Source organism: Pisolithus orientalis, assembly GCF_024613125.1.
Source record: "Pisolithus orientalis strain OTSU chromosome Unknown F5J12scaffold_14, whole genome shotgun sequence".
Taxonomy (NCBI): domain Eukaryota; kingdom Fungi; phylum Basidiomycota; class Agaricomycetes; order Boletales; family Pisolithaceae; genus Pisolithus; species Pisolithus orientalis.
In genome coordinates this window covers 599,451-617,159 of record NW_026260795.1, presented here as the reverse complement: position 1 = coordinate 617,159, position 17,709 = coordinate 599,451, and the positions used below count along the sequence as shown (strand labels likewise).

Here is a 17,709-nt window from a genome sequence, read left to right as displayed (position 1 = left end):
TGATATGTGAAGAATGACCAATTGCAATCATGTAAAGGTTCTCCATTTGACATAAATCCCAAGTAGGGATTAGCGCAAGAGTAATGAATTGCAAAAGACATTTGGTAGTGAAAATGAGAACATTTTACAAGTATTTCAAAAACATTGTAAGACTCATCCAATATACATCCTTTAGTTTCCTCATGGTATTGCCTGCCTGATATGTATGGTACATCCATTGTACCTGGAAGAGGATAGAGCCTGCCTGATGGCTCAAGCTGCATGAGCTTGACTAAGAGCCATTGTAAGAATTCCACAGCATTGGGGTTCCATGAGATAGTTGAAAGAACTATTCTCCATGGAATGTTCAAGATATTTAAAAATCTCTGCTGTTCTGGGCCAGTAAGTGAATCTATGGTTACTGGCAGTGTCAGTCCATCCAAGATGCCAGTTAGAAGGCATATATCTGAGGCTACTTCCCAAATCAGTTTTGGATTTGAATCCAGAGATAAACCTAGCGAGACTGCTATCAAAGTGGTCTCCTCTTTGTCAGCATTCCTGTCAATCCAAACTCCTTGGAAATGGCATTCAAGATGTTCATGCTATACATGAAGAGGAGGGATGATCCTGCAGAAGCAGGGATCATAGAGGATGTGGACATTGTAGTAGATGTAGACAAATGTGTCATGGGTGATGGTGAAGGCCAGAACAGTGAAGAGGGCAGGATCTTCATATGTTACTGAAGGAAGATCGCAACCATTGAAGTTAGCTATGGTGTGTGGAGATGAGGAATGTGATAATTTGGGAAAGAAGTCAGTAATGTAACCATGATAGGTGATATGAATGCCAGGATAGAAGAATGGAGAATCAAAGCCAAGAAAGTGGGGCATCTGCTGCCACACTGTTTCCACATCAGCTAGCAGAATGAGGTATGTTGCTGGGTTAGGCTTCTTGAAGAATGCCATAGACAATGGCACAGCTTCCTCCCAGGATGAACAATCCCATATGTACAACATTTCTATGAACTCAATTATCTCTTTTACCATGTACTTCCTCCACTTCAGACTTTCTGGGTACATTCCATCACAGTGCTTTGCAGCAAGCAACTTGGTTTTCTTTGCAATGACAAGAGACATTCTTTTTGAGGAAAAAGGACTGTAGATTAGTTCCTGTAACAATTTTAAACAACGACAAACAAGTTATAATAAATTGAACTCAGCGAGATTATCAGCAGGACTGACAATCACAAGAATGGGCTCAGGATTGAGCAACTCGTTCAGTGCCAAGACCTCCTCAGGAAGAGGAGTCAGAACTCAATGAGGTTCAGGAGGATCACGAGATCCTTCCTTGGAGTATGGCGGTACAGGATCTAGGTCTGCCTCAAAGTCAACATTGGGAAGATGGAAATGTAAGTAGTGAGGCAGTGGAACAGGAAGCATATGATGAGTGGCAATAAGGGTGTGAATGCCAACAGCATTTTGTATGGCATGTTGACAATGCTGCCACCAGAGAGTGAGTCCTAGAAATGTGAACCAAAAAGTGGTGGAGTGAATAAAAAGCTCCTGCAAATCAAAAGGATTAAAGCCACCATAATGAAGTAAAAGAACAGCCTGGTTTGCACCAGCCAAAAGTGACAAAGCAAAAGTGACTACTGCTAACCCTAGCACATCTAGGCCTACACAATCCATAGTGATGTGCCCATCGGCAGTGATCACTCTATGCAAACCACGTAAATAGCACAACACCTAGAAGGTGGGGCTCATAACCTATTGCACAGAGGATGGGCTACTACAAAGAGCTAGACAAGAGCACTTGCCTTTTACAGGTTAATGGTAGATTTGAGAGTAAGCTTGTTGGGGCTCAAGTGTTCATATGAACAGTAGATTGTCTTATAGGTAAGACAATGGGGACTCCAGGAGAGATACCCTGAGTTTATATACATGTAGCTTTACACATGGACCAGTAACGTATAAGGAAGGAGCTACATTGTAAGTACCATATAAGGTAAAAAATAGCAAGGAATGCTATGGAATATGATGCAATATATGATGTCATAATGATGTATGTGTGGAGCTGCTCACCAAGCATAGTCATGTGATGTACAATGTGTTGATACATGTGTAAGTCTAGAGTCAGAACTATTATGATATTTCCAACAGTTGTGGTGGTCAGCCATCAGACCTCAGGAAATGACACTACTGCCTTTGTCCATATCCTTTGGTCAGCTGATTGACATGGTGCATTCCAATGATGTGAGATGATGGACAGGCACACCATCATGCTGGTAAAATTTCAACCCCCCTGAAGTGGGTCTGTACTCCCTTTGCATTGACAGTGCCTGCTGATTGTTCTTCACGGTATACAGGTGAGCAGACTTCGGAGGTACCTCCTTTCACCAAGAAGACTCAGAAAGTTGGGACTTCTATGCTTGATATGCTGACTGGATTCTTATTCTTCTAATGACTTTTGCTGGAAGTGCATCCCAAATGTGTAGTGTATCAGACTCATCCTGGCAGATTGAACATTCATGGCAACATTATTGACCCATGGGGTTATATTATGCTGTTCAAATGTTCATCTCTCTTTTACAGCATTGCACTTCTCTCACAGATGTCAGTGCTGTTTGCTTTGGCCATGTCTTGTCTATATCATGATCATCTTCCTGGGTGAGTCCCCCAGTCTTGTCTCATCAGGATCAGAGGCAGCAGCAGTTCTACTCTTATCTGTTCACTGTGCATCATGCCATAACTGTGTTCAAGGGCAAGATTTTCTCTGTAATCTTTTGCAGTGCATGTATGCCCACAGCAGGGCAGCATCCTTGAACCCCATGTTCATTGGTTTACTTGAACCTTTGAATCTTAACCCTCTGCAGCCCATCATTGGATCTTCATCCATTGATAAACTCTTCACATGTTGTATGTACTGCATCCTCAGCATGGCAGTATAGCATGTCAGACTCACAAGATCTCACTCCCTGTGCATTGCTGCCCTTTGATCATGAAAAGGCAGACATGATTTTATGATCATCTGACAACATAGATTTCCATGTCTTCAAGCTGTTCCTCTCTCTCACATCCCCATTCTTTGAGACCCTCTTTGATCTTCCCCAGCCATCAGAGGAGATGAGCACAGACATAGAAATGAAGGATGGACTACCAGTCATTCCTGTCTCAAAGGACAGCAAGATGCTAGACCCACTCCTTTGTTTCTGTTATACCCGCACTCCGGCAGATAATCCTGCCCTGGAGGATTTCAGAGACATCATAAATGTACTTGACACTGCCAAAAAGTATTCCCTCAACACAATCGAGAGGACTGCATGCAAATCTCTCTTCAACCTGAAGATATTGGAGACAAATTCACTTCATTGCTTTTCCATTGCATGCTGTGCTCATTTTCAAGACAAGTGCATTCTAGCAGCCAAATATACACTCCAGGAGCCTCTGCTTCCCATGTGGTTTGAAGAGATCAAGTTGATTACTTCCACTGAACTCCTTGCATTGCTGACATACCATCATAAATGTGGCACTGCCATTCAGGCTTTAAAGAACAACTTTTCTTGGATCACAACTGAATACCCTCAGTCAAGCACTGCCCATTGGATGGCTGCTTTACAGTCCAATGGATATAATAGCTGTTGCCAGTGGTCAACCTCTGGAAGGTACCCAACACTATGGATATGGAGTCACCCAATGGTGGGAAGCATTCATGAATGCCACTTTCCTGGATTTGCAGGACAAGCTGTGTGCAAAAACTATCCTACAAAATGTAGAGAAAGTTATACAGGCAGTTCACCAGTGTAATTGCTCTCACTGTTCTGTGTCAGTGCCTGGGAGGATGCAAGAATTTGGAATGCTCTTTATCAGGAAAGTGGAAGAGTTAATTTCAGGGGTGAGCTCTATCTCTGTCATCAATGCCTGCAGTAGTTGGATGAGCTTATCAAATGTCAGGTTGAGCTGGAGCTGTGGTTTTGATATGACACTAATTACTGCTTTCTAGTTGAAGACATGGTTGGAATGTGTAAGGCATTGAATGTGATGCAGTGCTTTTTGTAAGTGTTTTGCATGTGATGGATATACTACCACGTCACTCCTGAGATGGATGTGTGTCTTGAAGAGTAGGCAGCTATTACAAACAATCCTGGAAGGCATATCCCAAGCTTGGATTGGCTGCATGAAACCTATGTTGTTGTCAAAGCCTTTGTCTAACCCTTCCAGAAACAATGCAGGGGCAAGGGGCAGTGGTATATCATTATTCCTCAGTCATTGTCTGCCTTGCAACAGTAATTTGATGCACTGTTGTTGGAGAGTATGACATTTCATCCCTTGTGCCCTGGCCATGACTGGTAGATATGATATCCTCCAATGGGTCACAGCCCACAAGCCATGAAGTATTCACAAAACAATCATACAATGGTTGTTGAATTCCTTTGTCATCAACAGGTGCAGGGTATGCAAGATATTTGAAGGAAACCCAGGACCTGGCTCAAACAGTCATTACTTCCCCTCCTTCCAGTCTATTACTCAATTGTTTATCACCTCCTTTATTGATAAACCCAGCATGGCAGCCTTGTGGTTGCAAACACCTTCACCTATTTCACAAAACAAGGTGAAATGGAAGTCCATGCTGAACCCTATGATCTGTAATGATTTCAGTTCAGCAGCAAGGAAGGCATCCATTTGAAATCCCCTTCCATCATGTATGCACAGTGTAGTGTCTCTAGAAATGTTGGCAGTCATCCCTTGCACAAGAATGAGTCATCAGTGCCAAAGAAAAAGGAAGGGAGCAAGTTAAGCACTGGTAAAAATTCTCAAGTGCCCATGTATGGCATTCTGGTTTTCAACATATCTCCACTGTCTCTGCAGATACTGAGACCATTCCCACACTCGCTTGTAGTGCTCAGTCATGTGATCCTACCTTCCAAGATTGGAAAGGATTTGCACACTCCACAGATGTCTACAGCACTCCCTCCAAAGGATGCTCATTTCACTAATTCTTCTGATATGGCTGCCTCCACATCAATCATTTCACTTGTCCCCTTTTCTAGGGACCATGACTACATATATCTACCAGGAGTTCCTACCAGCTTCTGTCCTGAAGCATCCTGGTACATCCCACCCTCATCTGTGCCCTCTCAGCCCATCCGGCTTGGACAGCATGTTCTTTTTGTCAGTATGACCTCTAGGAGGATGTTCTTTGGTCACCTCAGGTCTGTCATTTGCTTGGAAAGGTCTTATGTGGTTGTTTCAGTCTCTCCAGTCCAAGAAGCATATGGATCCTTCCTCCCTGCTCCCTGCAATGTCTTTGTACCAGTCTTGTTCATCATTCTTCCAAGATTGTGACAGCTACAGTATAATCTACTGTTCTCCACTCACCCTGATCACATCCATGATGAGTATAATGCACATCTTGCCTCCTTGTTGCAAGATACAGCAGAAGACACTCCCCCTTCATCCTCTCTTCCAACAGAGCCTCATTCATGAAGTTTTTATTTGCTTCACTGAGAGGATGGTTTGGGGGGGAAAGTTGCAATCCCCTATGCTCCTGTCACCCCACAGACCCCCAAAGCTTGACCCCTGTTGACATCTGACTCACCCTGTCCACTTTTGGATGTACTGTATTGGCATAGATCAGCACTGCCTCTCTGTCATCCCACCTTGGCCTAGAAGTGATCTCTTCGAGATGTGACATGCACAGCCTTCCCCTAATGTGGATCCAGTGCACTTTCCCAGTTCCTGACCTTACTTGACTCATACCTTGATGTTTTGACTGTCATTGACTCACCTATTGCCAATACTTACCAATCTTTTGACCTTGCTTACTGATCCTTTGCCTTTTAGCTTGCTAATCCTTACCAATGCTCTCCAATGCTTTCCAAGATGATTACCCATTGCTTACATTCCTTACTCATCGGTTACCAATCACTTACCAAGTGTTTGCACCTTGTTTTCCATAGGCAACACCCTGGTACTGTATATAAATCACTGTACTTAGATAGCAAAAAAAAAAAAAAAAGAAGAAGAAGATGTCAGAGAGCCCCTCTTGCTCACATTTTATCATCACTCAGTAATTCATTCAGCAGCTTTGATAGTTGAGACTTTATTAAGGGTCTAACTATTATCTACTTTGCTTATCCTTGTCTATCATCAATCTACTTTGCTCCAAGCCCTCCCTGAGCTCAGTGCGGCTTAGGACATTGAATTAAGTTGCCATCCATCCTTCTGTAGGCTGACAGCAGTCTACCCTATCACTTTCTATCACATTCTTGCTCCCTCTTCATCAGGAGCACCCCCATCCCTCAGCACTTGTCTTTGAGTGTTGTAGCTTGCAAAAACACACCCAAATCAAAGGTTCTACCATCTGGGTACTGCATAGGCACACCACCACTTGCTCTTTTTGTCTTTTGTGTTGGTTTTGGTTGGTTTTCACCACTGAACCACACTTTGACTCACAGCATCTGTCAAGGTAGTATTCCAGCTTCACTCAAGGATGCATATACAACATCACCATTGACAGAGGAGTATTGCAACTAGATTGCATACCAGCTAGGAGTATGCAAAACTGCAAGGGAGTGGGTGATTGGGTATGAGGCTTGTAAAAGGTTTCATGGTCATACAGGGATGCAGTACAAGACTCTGTGTATCCTTCCTTGCAGAATTGGGTGGGGGGTACCCAAGAGCCAATGCTGTGATTGGATTCTCAGTCTCACAACTCATTTTCCTGCAAGATGTCAGTCCTTTCTTGTCAAAACAAATGGCAGGATGATGCACATAGTCATTCCATGTCTTGAGGAGAATAGAGTGAGGATCAAACTTGCCTTTGTCCTAATGCACAATAACAGCAATCAGCAACATAATGCATTCAAGATTAAGCCACCTATGTGAATCTTTCCAGATTCTCCCAGTATGACATGCATGGCACCCCATGAGAAATTGTCCATTCACCAAAATGAGTAGATTGGAAGCATGAATGAGAAAATTGGGATGGCCAAGATTTAGAAATTCATCCATCCAACCATGTCCCACTTGTGATGCAGAATGAACACCAAGGCTTTCAAACCATACACAGCAGCAATCATGACAAGGGAGATGAAGGGGATGGTACTGTGCTCATAAATGACCAACATGATCAAGTAGACAATCTGTAATCTTATAAGCATCATCACACTCCAAGGACAATGAATCAACCTACATATGTGATGGTGATGGGCTGAGTCAGCATCAATATGAGATCCATCATGACAATGAAATGCATGGAGAAGCAACAGAAACCACAAAGCTGATCCAGGAACATGAGTTCACCAAGATTATGAATGGTTGAGTTGATCCAATGATGATGTTGTGAGAGCAGAACCTTCCAATCATCTGGAGTGACCATCTCAGCATGAGTGTCCCTGATAAATTGCATCTTGTACATTGGGAAGTGTTTGAGCAATAGGGTTGTCAATTAATGATCTTCTCTGAGAAGCAGTAAGTTCTTCATGTGTAGGGTATTGACATGGTTCTGGGAATAATCTTGGGTAATTTGGTTGGAGACAAGCAGGGGCTTGTGTGTGTCTGGTGTGCACAGATGGAACAAGGTGAAACAACTGGGCAAGCAAGTGAGCAAGCCAAACAGACTCTCAAATGCCTTCGCCATGTGATGGGAGATGAAGTACTTGTACACCTAATGAACCACCCTCAGCCCTCTCACCAAACAAAGACATTGCAGGGACTATATGCACCTGCATCATTGTCACAATCAACTGTTTGGCATTGGTGAGGGATGTTTCACCACACATGCCAAGGACTTTCTTGTCATGAATCATTCTATGGCTGGTCAGTTTCCTTGATTCCCCTACCAAGCAGCATGACATGACTTACACAGACATGAGGCAGTTAAGTGCATATGGCTCTGCAGTTGTATCTGCATTGACAGCAAATAGATACTCATAAAATGTCAGGTTGATGCTGATGACATTCTTGATCTGGTGATACATCTTGAGCTCAAGGGGATTCATCAGTGTATTGTAATGCACCTAAAAACCCACTATCAGCACCCAAAAACTTGCATAAATGTGAACCAACATACCTTGTTCAAGAAATGCATGACTGCCATCTGTGAATCATGCTTACCACAATTTCTGGGATGTGACCTCTCTGTCAGCTTCCTGACCTTGACAACCACAAGGTAAGGCATGACATGTCCAGCACACTTGTACAGACCTGAGTACACTTTGGCCATATTATGCTGTCAGGTGCCCTCACCAATCAATACAAAACTGAGCAGTTCAGGGTCCAAGTTTGGGTCAGCACTGAGAATATCAAGCACAATACATGGTGTCAGGCAATTGTTGCCAGATCTGACAATGTTCCCATTGCACATGATGAAGATCAGTTTGCGCTTATTGTCATACTTGAGCACAGCCAATGAATGGATTGTATGCCAAAGTGATGTCTTGCCTTCAGTGTAACATGGAACTTGGCAAATCATGAACTTGTCATGGTCCTCAGGTGCATGAACAGCCCCAAAATTGATCAATGCAATGAATTTGAACCCAATGATGGAGACCATGAGAACCAAAAGGACAAGCAAGCTTGAACTGCTTCATAAAATCCTGCCTGGAGTTGATCTTGAACAGATTGACAATGGTGGAACTCATGAATTGTGTGTTGACACCTCTGCCCACTTGTGTACCAGTAGGCATAATGACAGCAGGCAGATAGTTGAGATATGTGGTTAAATCATAGATCAACCCATTGAGGATCCTGAGTGACGATCCACTATTGGCCATATCCTTATTCTCTGAAGGCATGTACCCAACATACCCAATGTGATTATTCCACTGCATGATCGTCATGCTCTTGAAATACCAGTTCAGGCAAGAGTCATTGGTAAAAGCATGGAAGTTGTGGTACTGAGCATTGGGGTCAGTTTTGTTGGCAGAGTCGAGCATCACCCAGGGGCTCACAGAACCTGAGACACTGTTATATAGCATGCTCACCTATGTCTTTACATTGGAGGAGACCACACTAAGATACATGACCTCATGTACCTGCATAGGGAAAATTGCATCTGAAGCCATGCCACCATACTGGAGGACAGACTTGGTTGACACCATGCTAAAGACATGCTGATGCATTTCCACCACAGCAGTCAAATCAAAGACTTCTCCTCAATTCAACATATAAACATTATTTGGATTGTTTTGATATGAATGTGACACCAGTTCAGATGTGCTGAATACATACTGAGTAGGTCAGATGACCAACCCAAGCACAGTAATGATGAAAACATACACAGTGACAGTAACAAGCTGAATTAGCATTGATACAAGATCCATTGTGATGAACAGAGGCTGCAGTGCTGATCCAAGGGCATGAGTTCACTGAGGTTATGAGTGGTCAAGTTGATATGACAACAAGGTTGTGAGCTAAGCAGAACCTTCTAATTGTCCAGAATGACCATCTTGGCATGAGTGTCTCTGATAAGTTGCATCTTGTACATTATGAAGTTTTTGAGCAACAGGGTTGTCAGAAAACAATCTTCTCTGGGGCAGCAGGTTCTTTGTTTGTGGGGTAAGTCATGTTGCCCCTGCAGCACCAATTTCAGAAATGTGCCCAATGGAGGTGGAACCCAGATATTGTCTAGTCCTTGAAAAATGTACTGGGCTTTCTTCCCACTCACATGCCATCAGCTAATGGCAACTGAGTGGCCAGTTGACTGGGTAATATGGGCAGAGTGGCCCCATTCTGTCAACATTACCTCAGGCTCACCTTTCATGTCTGATGATGAATGGACCTGAACCATCCCTACTCCTCAAGATCAATGAGCTTGACATATACTGATCACTGCAAAGTCAGGTCCATCTGAACCATTCAAATGTGCTGTTTGGAGATGGTTAATACATGCAATTGAAAGAAACTACATATCACCACAATAGTCAGTATGTGTGAAACATTATATGACCTGTAGTGGAGGTATCACTATTTCTTTTGTCTAGTAATGCAGGTAACCCTTGCTGGAACAGCCTCAATGCCTTCCTCTGTCGCCTTAGCCTGTCCTTGGGTTGCTTTCTTGCCTTTCTTAGTGGCCTTGGAGGAATGGCCACTCACTAAGGCTGGCATGACAACAAGGGGGTCAAGAGGATTCAGATCAGATGGTTGGGAGCTGCCAAGAGAAAGAGTGGAGAGGGGAAGGGAGAGTTCCAAACTGGTTGCCAACACAATCACTGACTGTGAAGGAGAGATGGACCCAGCCTCTAGAACAGAAATACTAAGGTTTGTATTTGGCTGAATAGCACTAGAGATGGAAGTGCCATTCCCCCAGGCAGTGCTGGCAGTGCTGAGTGAGTTCATACATATCTGAGGAGGAGGGAAGTCTTCAGCTTGAATGGTGCTGGTGAGAATGGAAGGGTGTGTAGCTGACTGGCTGGTGACAGGGACAGTGGGAGGGTTTGAGTTTACCTCTGCAGTCCCAGTCCCACTGACACCTCTGAGTTGTGCCAAGATATCATCTTCCCAGCTTCTTGGTGCCTCAACAGAATCTTCAGCTTCAGGAGGTGGTTGTTGGGATCCATCACATCAGTTTGCACCAAAGATGGCATTATCAAAGTGCTCAAAGATTCCCAAAGCCCACTTCTTGTTCTCTTGTTTTCAGAGCAGCTCTATATAGAATTTGAAGTCCTTCTCATATGAAATTCCAGTTTGACTACCAGTAGATGAGACTTCATCATCCCCAGAGAGCAGGAAGCAGGCCTATCAATGTATGATGAGTGGGTGGCTGTCAGCACAGGTAGGATGTAATTTGACTCACAAATGTACAACAAATTGCAATGATGCCCTCTGGCATTGTTGTTGCCTTCAATTTCTGACCCCTGCCAGGTGAACCACCTTTTTTCTTGCCTGTCAGGACACCTTTTCTGAAGTGCAACACACATGCAATCTAATATAACAAGACAATCAGTTGTGAGTGTGTCCAATACATTCAGCCAGGAAGTGGTTTACCTGAGTGAGCACCTTGTTTTTGAAGAGGCTGGAGATATTCATTGCTGATGGGTCTTCAAAAAGGATCGGTGCAAGTTGTATATACACCTCATCAGGGTTCACTGGGTTTCACTTGAGGAGTGACAAAAAGGCAAGATTGTCTGTTCTCTTTCTCCAGTTGCTGAGTGCCACCAGATCCAGTCCTGGACTCAAATGAGCAAAGAATTGCATGACAGAGTCCTTGACAGGTTTAAGAATGTTGCCACATTTGCCATTCACCATAAATGTGAACTGTGAGAAGCAATAGTTAGCAATTGTTTTCTGGATTAGGTATTCTTCACTTACAAGTTGCTCAAAGTGTTCATACTTCATAGTCTGAGCCTGAAGTTCAGGGGGAACCATAAGGTAAAGCTCAGCACCATTAGCAATGGCCTTGGACTCAGGAGTTTGATAATGTATTGGATCACATAAATCAAAGTCAGGAGGGCACACATGAAGAGGGAAGATGCCACTAGGAACCCATAAGTGATAAAAGTAAGCATACTTCTTTGCTAGGGTGATGATGGCAGCATCCAGTGGGCCTTGAGTGATCGACTTGAGGGCCCAGGATTGTGCTCTGGGTGCTACCTTGGCCTTAAATTTGTTTAGCTCATTCCTCATCTTTATTAGTTCCTCTCATAGGTGATTAAAGGAGACCTGTGCTTGTCCCAGTGCCTAGTAGTGGTAGTCAGTAATATTCAGTTTCATAGGCAGGTCAGAATGCATACCTGGTGCAACTCAGCAGGGCTCACATCTGGCACAGGGGCAGCCATAACCCTTCACACCTCATTGAGTTCCCTGTCCAAGTTAGCACCTGCACCTCTGGCCACCCCATGGTTTGCTGCACACAGGACATCCTCATCATTATCAGTATTCTCGTCAAGGCTATCATGGCCCACAGTGTCAATATCTAGAGTAAAATCCTCAGACATTGCTGGAAACTGGTAAAACAGACCTAGTTGAGGTTGCAGCTGATGTTCTGTGACCAGTGTGTAACAAATCAGGGGTGAGGTCCTCATACTAAATGTTGGCACTGAGCAGATCCTTTTGAAGGGTGTTCAATGAGGCAAAAGACAGAAATGAAGTTGACTAACCATTTACACCAGTGCAACATTGTTGAGCTATCTTACCTCACTGTTACCTACCAGTAGAGCATACCAAGTTAGAATGGCAGCCAGGAGACCCAATTGGAATGGCAATAAGAGCAGACTCACCATTTGAATGTGTCTGTAGGAGTAATATCATTTGTTGTAGTCCAGATAAAGGCCCCACCACCACTGCTTTGATGTTATTGAGTTGACATCATGATGTCAGTAAACATGCAATATTATGACTCAAGAGATCAGAATTAGTAACTCAAAACATAGTGACAACAATTTGAAGGATAAACCATATCATTGTTAGAGATCCAGTGAGAGATTCAGAATACACTAGCACAGAGCATTGGTATGAGGAAAAGAGAGCAGCTATCTAAAGTACAATATAATGTTTCCTTACTTCTGGTCTAGATGACACCTGTTCCACTCATTGATGTGACAAAACATGTCTCCATCAATGTGCTCTGCCACAAAATATTTGTCTTTATATTTGGGGTCAGGGTACAGCAACACTCCCCTAACAATGGACCAGATGGGGATGAATATCAATGCTGTGTGGGGATGTGCTTTAATGTGCATGAGCCTGAAGGCATTGTTGAAGGAGCTGTGAGCTGCATTGATGTTGGCTGTATAGGGGTGAACAAGAGCAAATTGATAGGTGCTGAAGTCAGGAATATTGCACGAAAACATGAATACCAAGTGAGCAAAAGCAATCTCACTATGCAAAAGCTGAAAGAGGACAGTGTCATAATGAGGCTTGCCATGGAAGGAAGGGTTGCACTGTAGGTAGTCAGTAGCTTGCTGCTAGTCCATCCTTGATTCGTAATTGACCTTGAGGTAAGCATGTTCCTGCAACTACATGCATAGGTCATTGTGAGATGGGGTAATGACTACTATGCAACATGGCAAAACATACCTGGAGTGTTTTGGCAAATGAGATATTTTTCCAAGAATTCCAGTTGTGATTGAGGTAGATAGGAAGGCACTGATTGATGAACCAAGTAAACTTCTGATGGAAACCTTGGAATTCTTGCTGTGAAGCATGATCATGAATGATCAATTGAATGCTCTTTGGTGACTGCAGTGAACTGAGCTTAACATGCTCACTGAAACTCATGAGGACATCCTCATCACCCCCACCATCAATATCATCATCATCATGATCTTGCTGTGTATGATTGGCTTCAGCATCCACCTGGTTCCTAATTAGTTTCATGGCTAAGTGGTGGTGATCAACATGAAGGACCTATGTGACTTCAGGTCAGTGGGACTGAGTGAGATGAGAAGAGCAGAAGCTGGACACACCTGAATGGCAACATCCTTACCATTTGAGCAGTCCTGATATGCATCTTTAAGTGAGCCATGCATTTTCTCATTGGGCTGAGTGCTGTAGTTATGGGCTGCTCCTTTATTCTGAATGTCCCACATGACATGTTTCCAAAGATGGACCTTTGGAAAATTCCAGTCCATTTTGAGGTGTCCTGCTAGCTCACCATTAGCCACATGGGAGACATACTCCTAGGTCAGAGTGGGGGATCAACAGTCAACTCTAACAGCAAGGAAATATCATGTACCTTTAGCTCACTTCCAAAAACCAACTGTTCCCTCTCTATCAATTCAAGGGTCCTGTCAGTGTGCATGTCCAGCCCAATGAGACTGTCCAATTCTAAGTAGCTGTGGAGCATCCATAGGAGCTGGTAGCCTTCACAGCTTACATCATTTGTCAGAATATTCAAAGCAGCATAGAAGGTTTGCTTGTGAGTTTGTTGGCTTATACTGGGAAGTCAAAAGAAGAATCTCACCCATGCAAGATCTTGGAGTTTGTTCCCATCAGCATGGCTTACATGTAGGATGCCATTGAAGTGCACCAAACCTTGCCAGCTTGGAAATGCTGCAGGCCTGCATGCAATTTAGGATTAGGATGTCTTAGTGAAGTAAATAGAGGGTAGTACATACTGCTCCTCAAGTTGCACTGCATACTTATGCAGTAATTTGCTTAAAAGAATCTTGAGTTCTTTGAGTGAGTGGTGCCCAAAAAGACCATCATGCAGAGCATGGAGGTGGTCAAAGCTCACAGCTTCCTCTGGCTCTGAGTTCTCAACCTTCCAGAAAATGTTCTTGTGATTTGGTTGTGTGGTTGGTAAGAGTCACTATTAAATACAAAACTCACTGCAACTGGCTGACTTCTTTTCCTGATAGATGGTGAGGGCTTCTTTTGCCTGTCTTATGGTATGTGTTGGAAATGATTTGGCAAGCTGGGATAACTCCTTGAGGGGAACCAAACAAACTGGGCATGGATGTTTACTCTTCATGCCTTGAATTAGGCTCATCATGCATCTAATGTCAACATAGTTATTAGTATGTCAATTCACACTTGTAGTGCCCTCAACTTACTGTTCTTCATAATCAGCAGATTGTGGAATATATACTACAGGACTATTAGCTGAGTGTAAAGACAGGATGTGGAAAGTGCTCACCTCAGTTGGGTTAAGTAGCCAACTGAGGTGTGAGTACGCTACTTGAGTATGAACATGAATGTGATTATGTAATATGGCTAAATGTGTACTATAATACTAAGTGAGATGCAGACAAAAGTATAATGTGAAAGACAGAATATACAACACTCCCCCTCAAACATCATGGAGTCCAAGCTCATAAGCAAAGTGCTTGGCTTCAATGTTTGGAAGAGCCTTGGTAAGGGTATCTGCAACCATACTGCCAGTAGGACAGTAGATGAGGCAAAGCAAGCCATTATCAATAGCATAGCATATAAAATGATATTGAACATCAATGTGTTTTGTACAGGCATGGTAATTGCCATGGTGAGCAAGTGCAATTGCAGATTGACTGTCACAATGAATTGTGGTTGGGAGCAAGAGTGGGCAGAAAAGTTCTTGGATAAGGTGTCAAAGCCAGATGGCTTCTTTTGCAGCATGAGTAGTGGCAACATACTTGGCTCCCATAGTAGATAAAGTAATGAGTTCTTGTTTCTTCAAGGTCCAGGATATCACTCTGCCATTGAGCAGGAAGGTGTAGCCAGAAATGGCATGCCTGTGCTCCTGCAAGGCACCATCTGTGTCCATATAGCCCTCAAGGCCATACCTATCACCTCCAAATGTCAATGTGAGCCCTTTCATGCCTAAAAGGTATCTAAATATTCTTTTTATGCCCTCCCAATGTGCTAACCTGGGATTATTTCAGAATTGCAACAATGTCACAACAGCAAAAGCCATGTCAGGGTGTGTGGTGACCACTAGGTGCATCAGCGAGCCAACAGCTTCATGATACAGCACATTTTTCATGTGTGCAGCCTCAGCATGCATTTTCAGGCACTGGGCAGTTGAGAACTGGACTGAGGGGTCCATAGGCATTGCAACAGGCCATAGATCTACAAAAGTATATTTTAACAGCATAGAATTGATGTAGGATGCCTGCAAGAGTGAGAGCCTGTGTGCTGAGTGATTATGCACAACTTTTATTCTGAGTAGGGATGAGGTGGGGCCTAAATCTGTCAACTTGAAGTTTGCAGCCACTTCAGATTTGAACCTTTTGATTAAGCTAGGGTTATTGCCAGTAATGGTGCTGTTGTCAACATGTAATGTGAGGAGTAGGATGTCCTGGCCTATGTGCATGAAGAAAACACCCCAGTCAGCTTCAGTACAATGCATACCAAGTGTAGTGAGTGTGGTGCACAGCTGCTCATACCACTTCAATGCTCCTTGCTTTGATCCATAAAGCACTATGTGCAGTTGGGCAACAGGGTTTTTATATTTGCTGTTAACTGAGAGTCTGGGTGGCAGTTGCATGTAGATTACTTCATCATCATCCAACTTCCCATTTAGGAAAGCACTCTGGAAGTTGAAAACATCAACATCCCAGTTGTTCTGCACTGCAATAGCAAGGATGGTGTGGATAGATGCCATGCATGCAACAGGTGCATAGGTATCATAGTAGCCAATGCTGTGGACCTGTGAGTAGCCTTTTGCTACAAGTTGCACTTTGTATTTTTCAATTTCTCCCTCCATGTTGTGTTTGATATGGAATACCCATTTACAGCCAACCATGTTGACACCTTGTGGTCTCTCAACAATGCTCCACATTTGTGCTTCATCCAATGAGGTAAGTTCTTTATTAATTGCTTCCTCCCACTTTGACCAATCAGGTCTCACACAAGCATCTTTGATCATGATGGGATCTGTCTGTTCTAGCTCTGCAGTCCCAGCAACCAAGGCAAAAACTTCTTCATCATCTTCATCCATCACCCCCATCATACCCAGGTCTGCTGTCTCTCTATTCTCCTCTTGTTGCAAGCCTGGTTGTATTCCTCAAGGTAGTGGTAGTGTAGGCAGTAGGATTCATCTGTCATATGTACCCTCACCCTCACACAGGTGCCATACATATGCTGACTCAATGCATGTGTGACCAGAGTGACAGGTGGGTGCTGCAGGTTTGAACCTTGGTCCAAGGTGGTCAATGGGAGTACTTGGTGTCATAGGTGTGTTTTTCTGTGGTTTGTATGGCATGCTGATTGCTTTTACCAGCTATGTGTGAGGTGGATGATGCTCCCTTGTCATCTGTGATGTATTTCTCCCCCTCAAGCTGCATGCTGATAGGAATGGTGACCTCCTGCAAGCTGAATCAGACATTTTGTTCAACACCCACATGTCATGAGTCCTCAAAATAAATTCTGTGTGCATTTGTGTCCTTATTGAAGCCTACCCAGTGACCATCTTTCACATGCATGTCTAGTTTTGAACCATCAGCTGTGTGGACCTTGACATGGCAGCCCCAGATCAGTAGATCAGATAGATCTGGTTTCTTTTTATACAGCATTTTGTAGGGTGTCACTTTGTTGAGTGCATGGGTGGAGGTTCAGTTCTTTAACCAGTTTGCATGCATTATGGCTTCTCCCCATAGTGACTTTGGGAGACTGCTTGCATTTAGCATAGCACATACACATTCAACAAGTGTGCAGTTCAGCCTTTCAGCAACACCATTATGTTGTGGTGTATTGTGCACTGTGAGCTTCCTCTCTGTTCCTTTTAGCCTGAGATGACATGAAAACTCTTTGCTTAGGAACTCCCCACCCTGGTCTGAGCAAAGCCTTTTAACCTTCATGTTGAACTGTGTCAGTAGCCAGGCTTCATACTTCTGGTAGGACTCAAAGGTTTTGTCCTTTGACTTCAGGAGGTACAGGCTTGTAAAGTGAGTATGGTCATTGGTGTATGACATGAAATACTGACTCCTTGCATTTGTTTGGACAGGGGATGGTCCCCATAAGTCCATATGGATTTCATTGCCAACCTTGTCTTGGTGTGGGGGGTCTCAGATTTTTCCTATGGGTTTTCAGGTTGCCTTGGCATACTCACATGCATCACAAGATTCAATTGTTGCATGGGAAGGGTCTAGGCTTATTCCAGTTACAATGCTGCCCTTTAGCATTTGGTTAATAGTGTCCAGTGATATATGGCTGAGCCACACATGGATATCTTCCATGGTAAGGGTTACTCTTAAGTTTTCTAAGCCTGCATAAACCTTCTGTGTGGCTTTGGTTGTGTAGAGGCCACTGCTAACTGGTACTTCCCCAAGGAGCTTCTTTTGTCCATTAAAGATCTTGCAGCATGAGTCAT

The 17,709-nt window shown here is 43.6% G+C and overlaps 2 protein-coding genes across 2 annotated transcripts; both read right to left on the bottom strand.

Moving 5' to 3' along the window:
- Positions 1 to 6,589: 6,589 nt before the first annotated feature.
- On the bottom strand, positions 6,590 to 8,809 carry F5J12DRAFT_905676 (chitin synthase-domain-containing protein; the record flags this gene model as incomplete). Its single annotated transcript, XM_051748690.1, has 11 exons — positions 6,590 to 6,664; positions 6,750 to 6,803; positions 6,995 to 7,120; positions 7,171 to 7,386; positions 7,477 to 7,644; positions 7,703 to 7,787; positions 7,842 to 7,996; positions 8,050 to 8,069; positions 8,094 to 8,208; positions 8,236 to 8,563; positions 8,598 to 8,809. The coding sequence occupies 11 exons, from the start codon at positions 8,807 to 8,809 to the stop codon at positions 6,590 to 6,592; spliced, it is 1,554 nt and encodes a 517-aa protein (XP_051600008.1).
- A 4,074-nt stretch (positions 8,810 to 12,883) lies between these two features.
- F5J12DRAFT_782887 (uncharacterized protein) lies at positions 12,884 to 14,374 on the bottom strand (the record flags this gene model as incomplete). The annotated part of the gene is made up of 7 exons (XM_051742778.1): positions 12,884 to 12,934; positions 12,996 to 13,325; positions 13,385 to 13,597; positions 13,654 to 13,773; positions 13,924 to 13,978; positions 14,036 to 14,196; positions 14,264 to 14,374. The coding sequence occupies 7 exons, from the start codon at positions 14,372 to 14,374 to the stop codon at positions 12,884 to 12,886; spliced, it is 1,041 nt and encodes a 346-aa protein (XP_051600007.1).
- Positions 14,375 to 17,709: the final 3,335 nt, after the last annotated feature.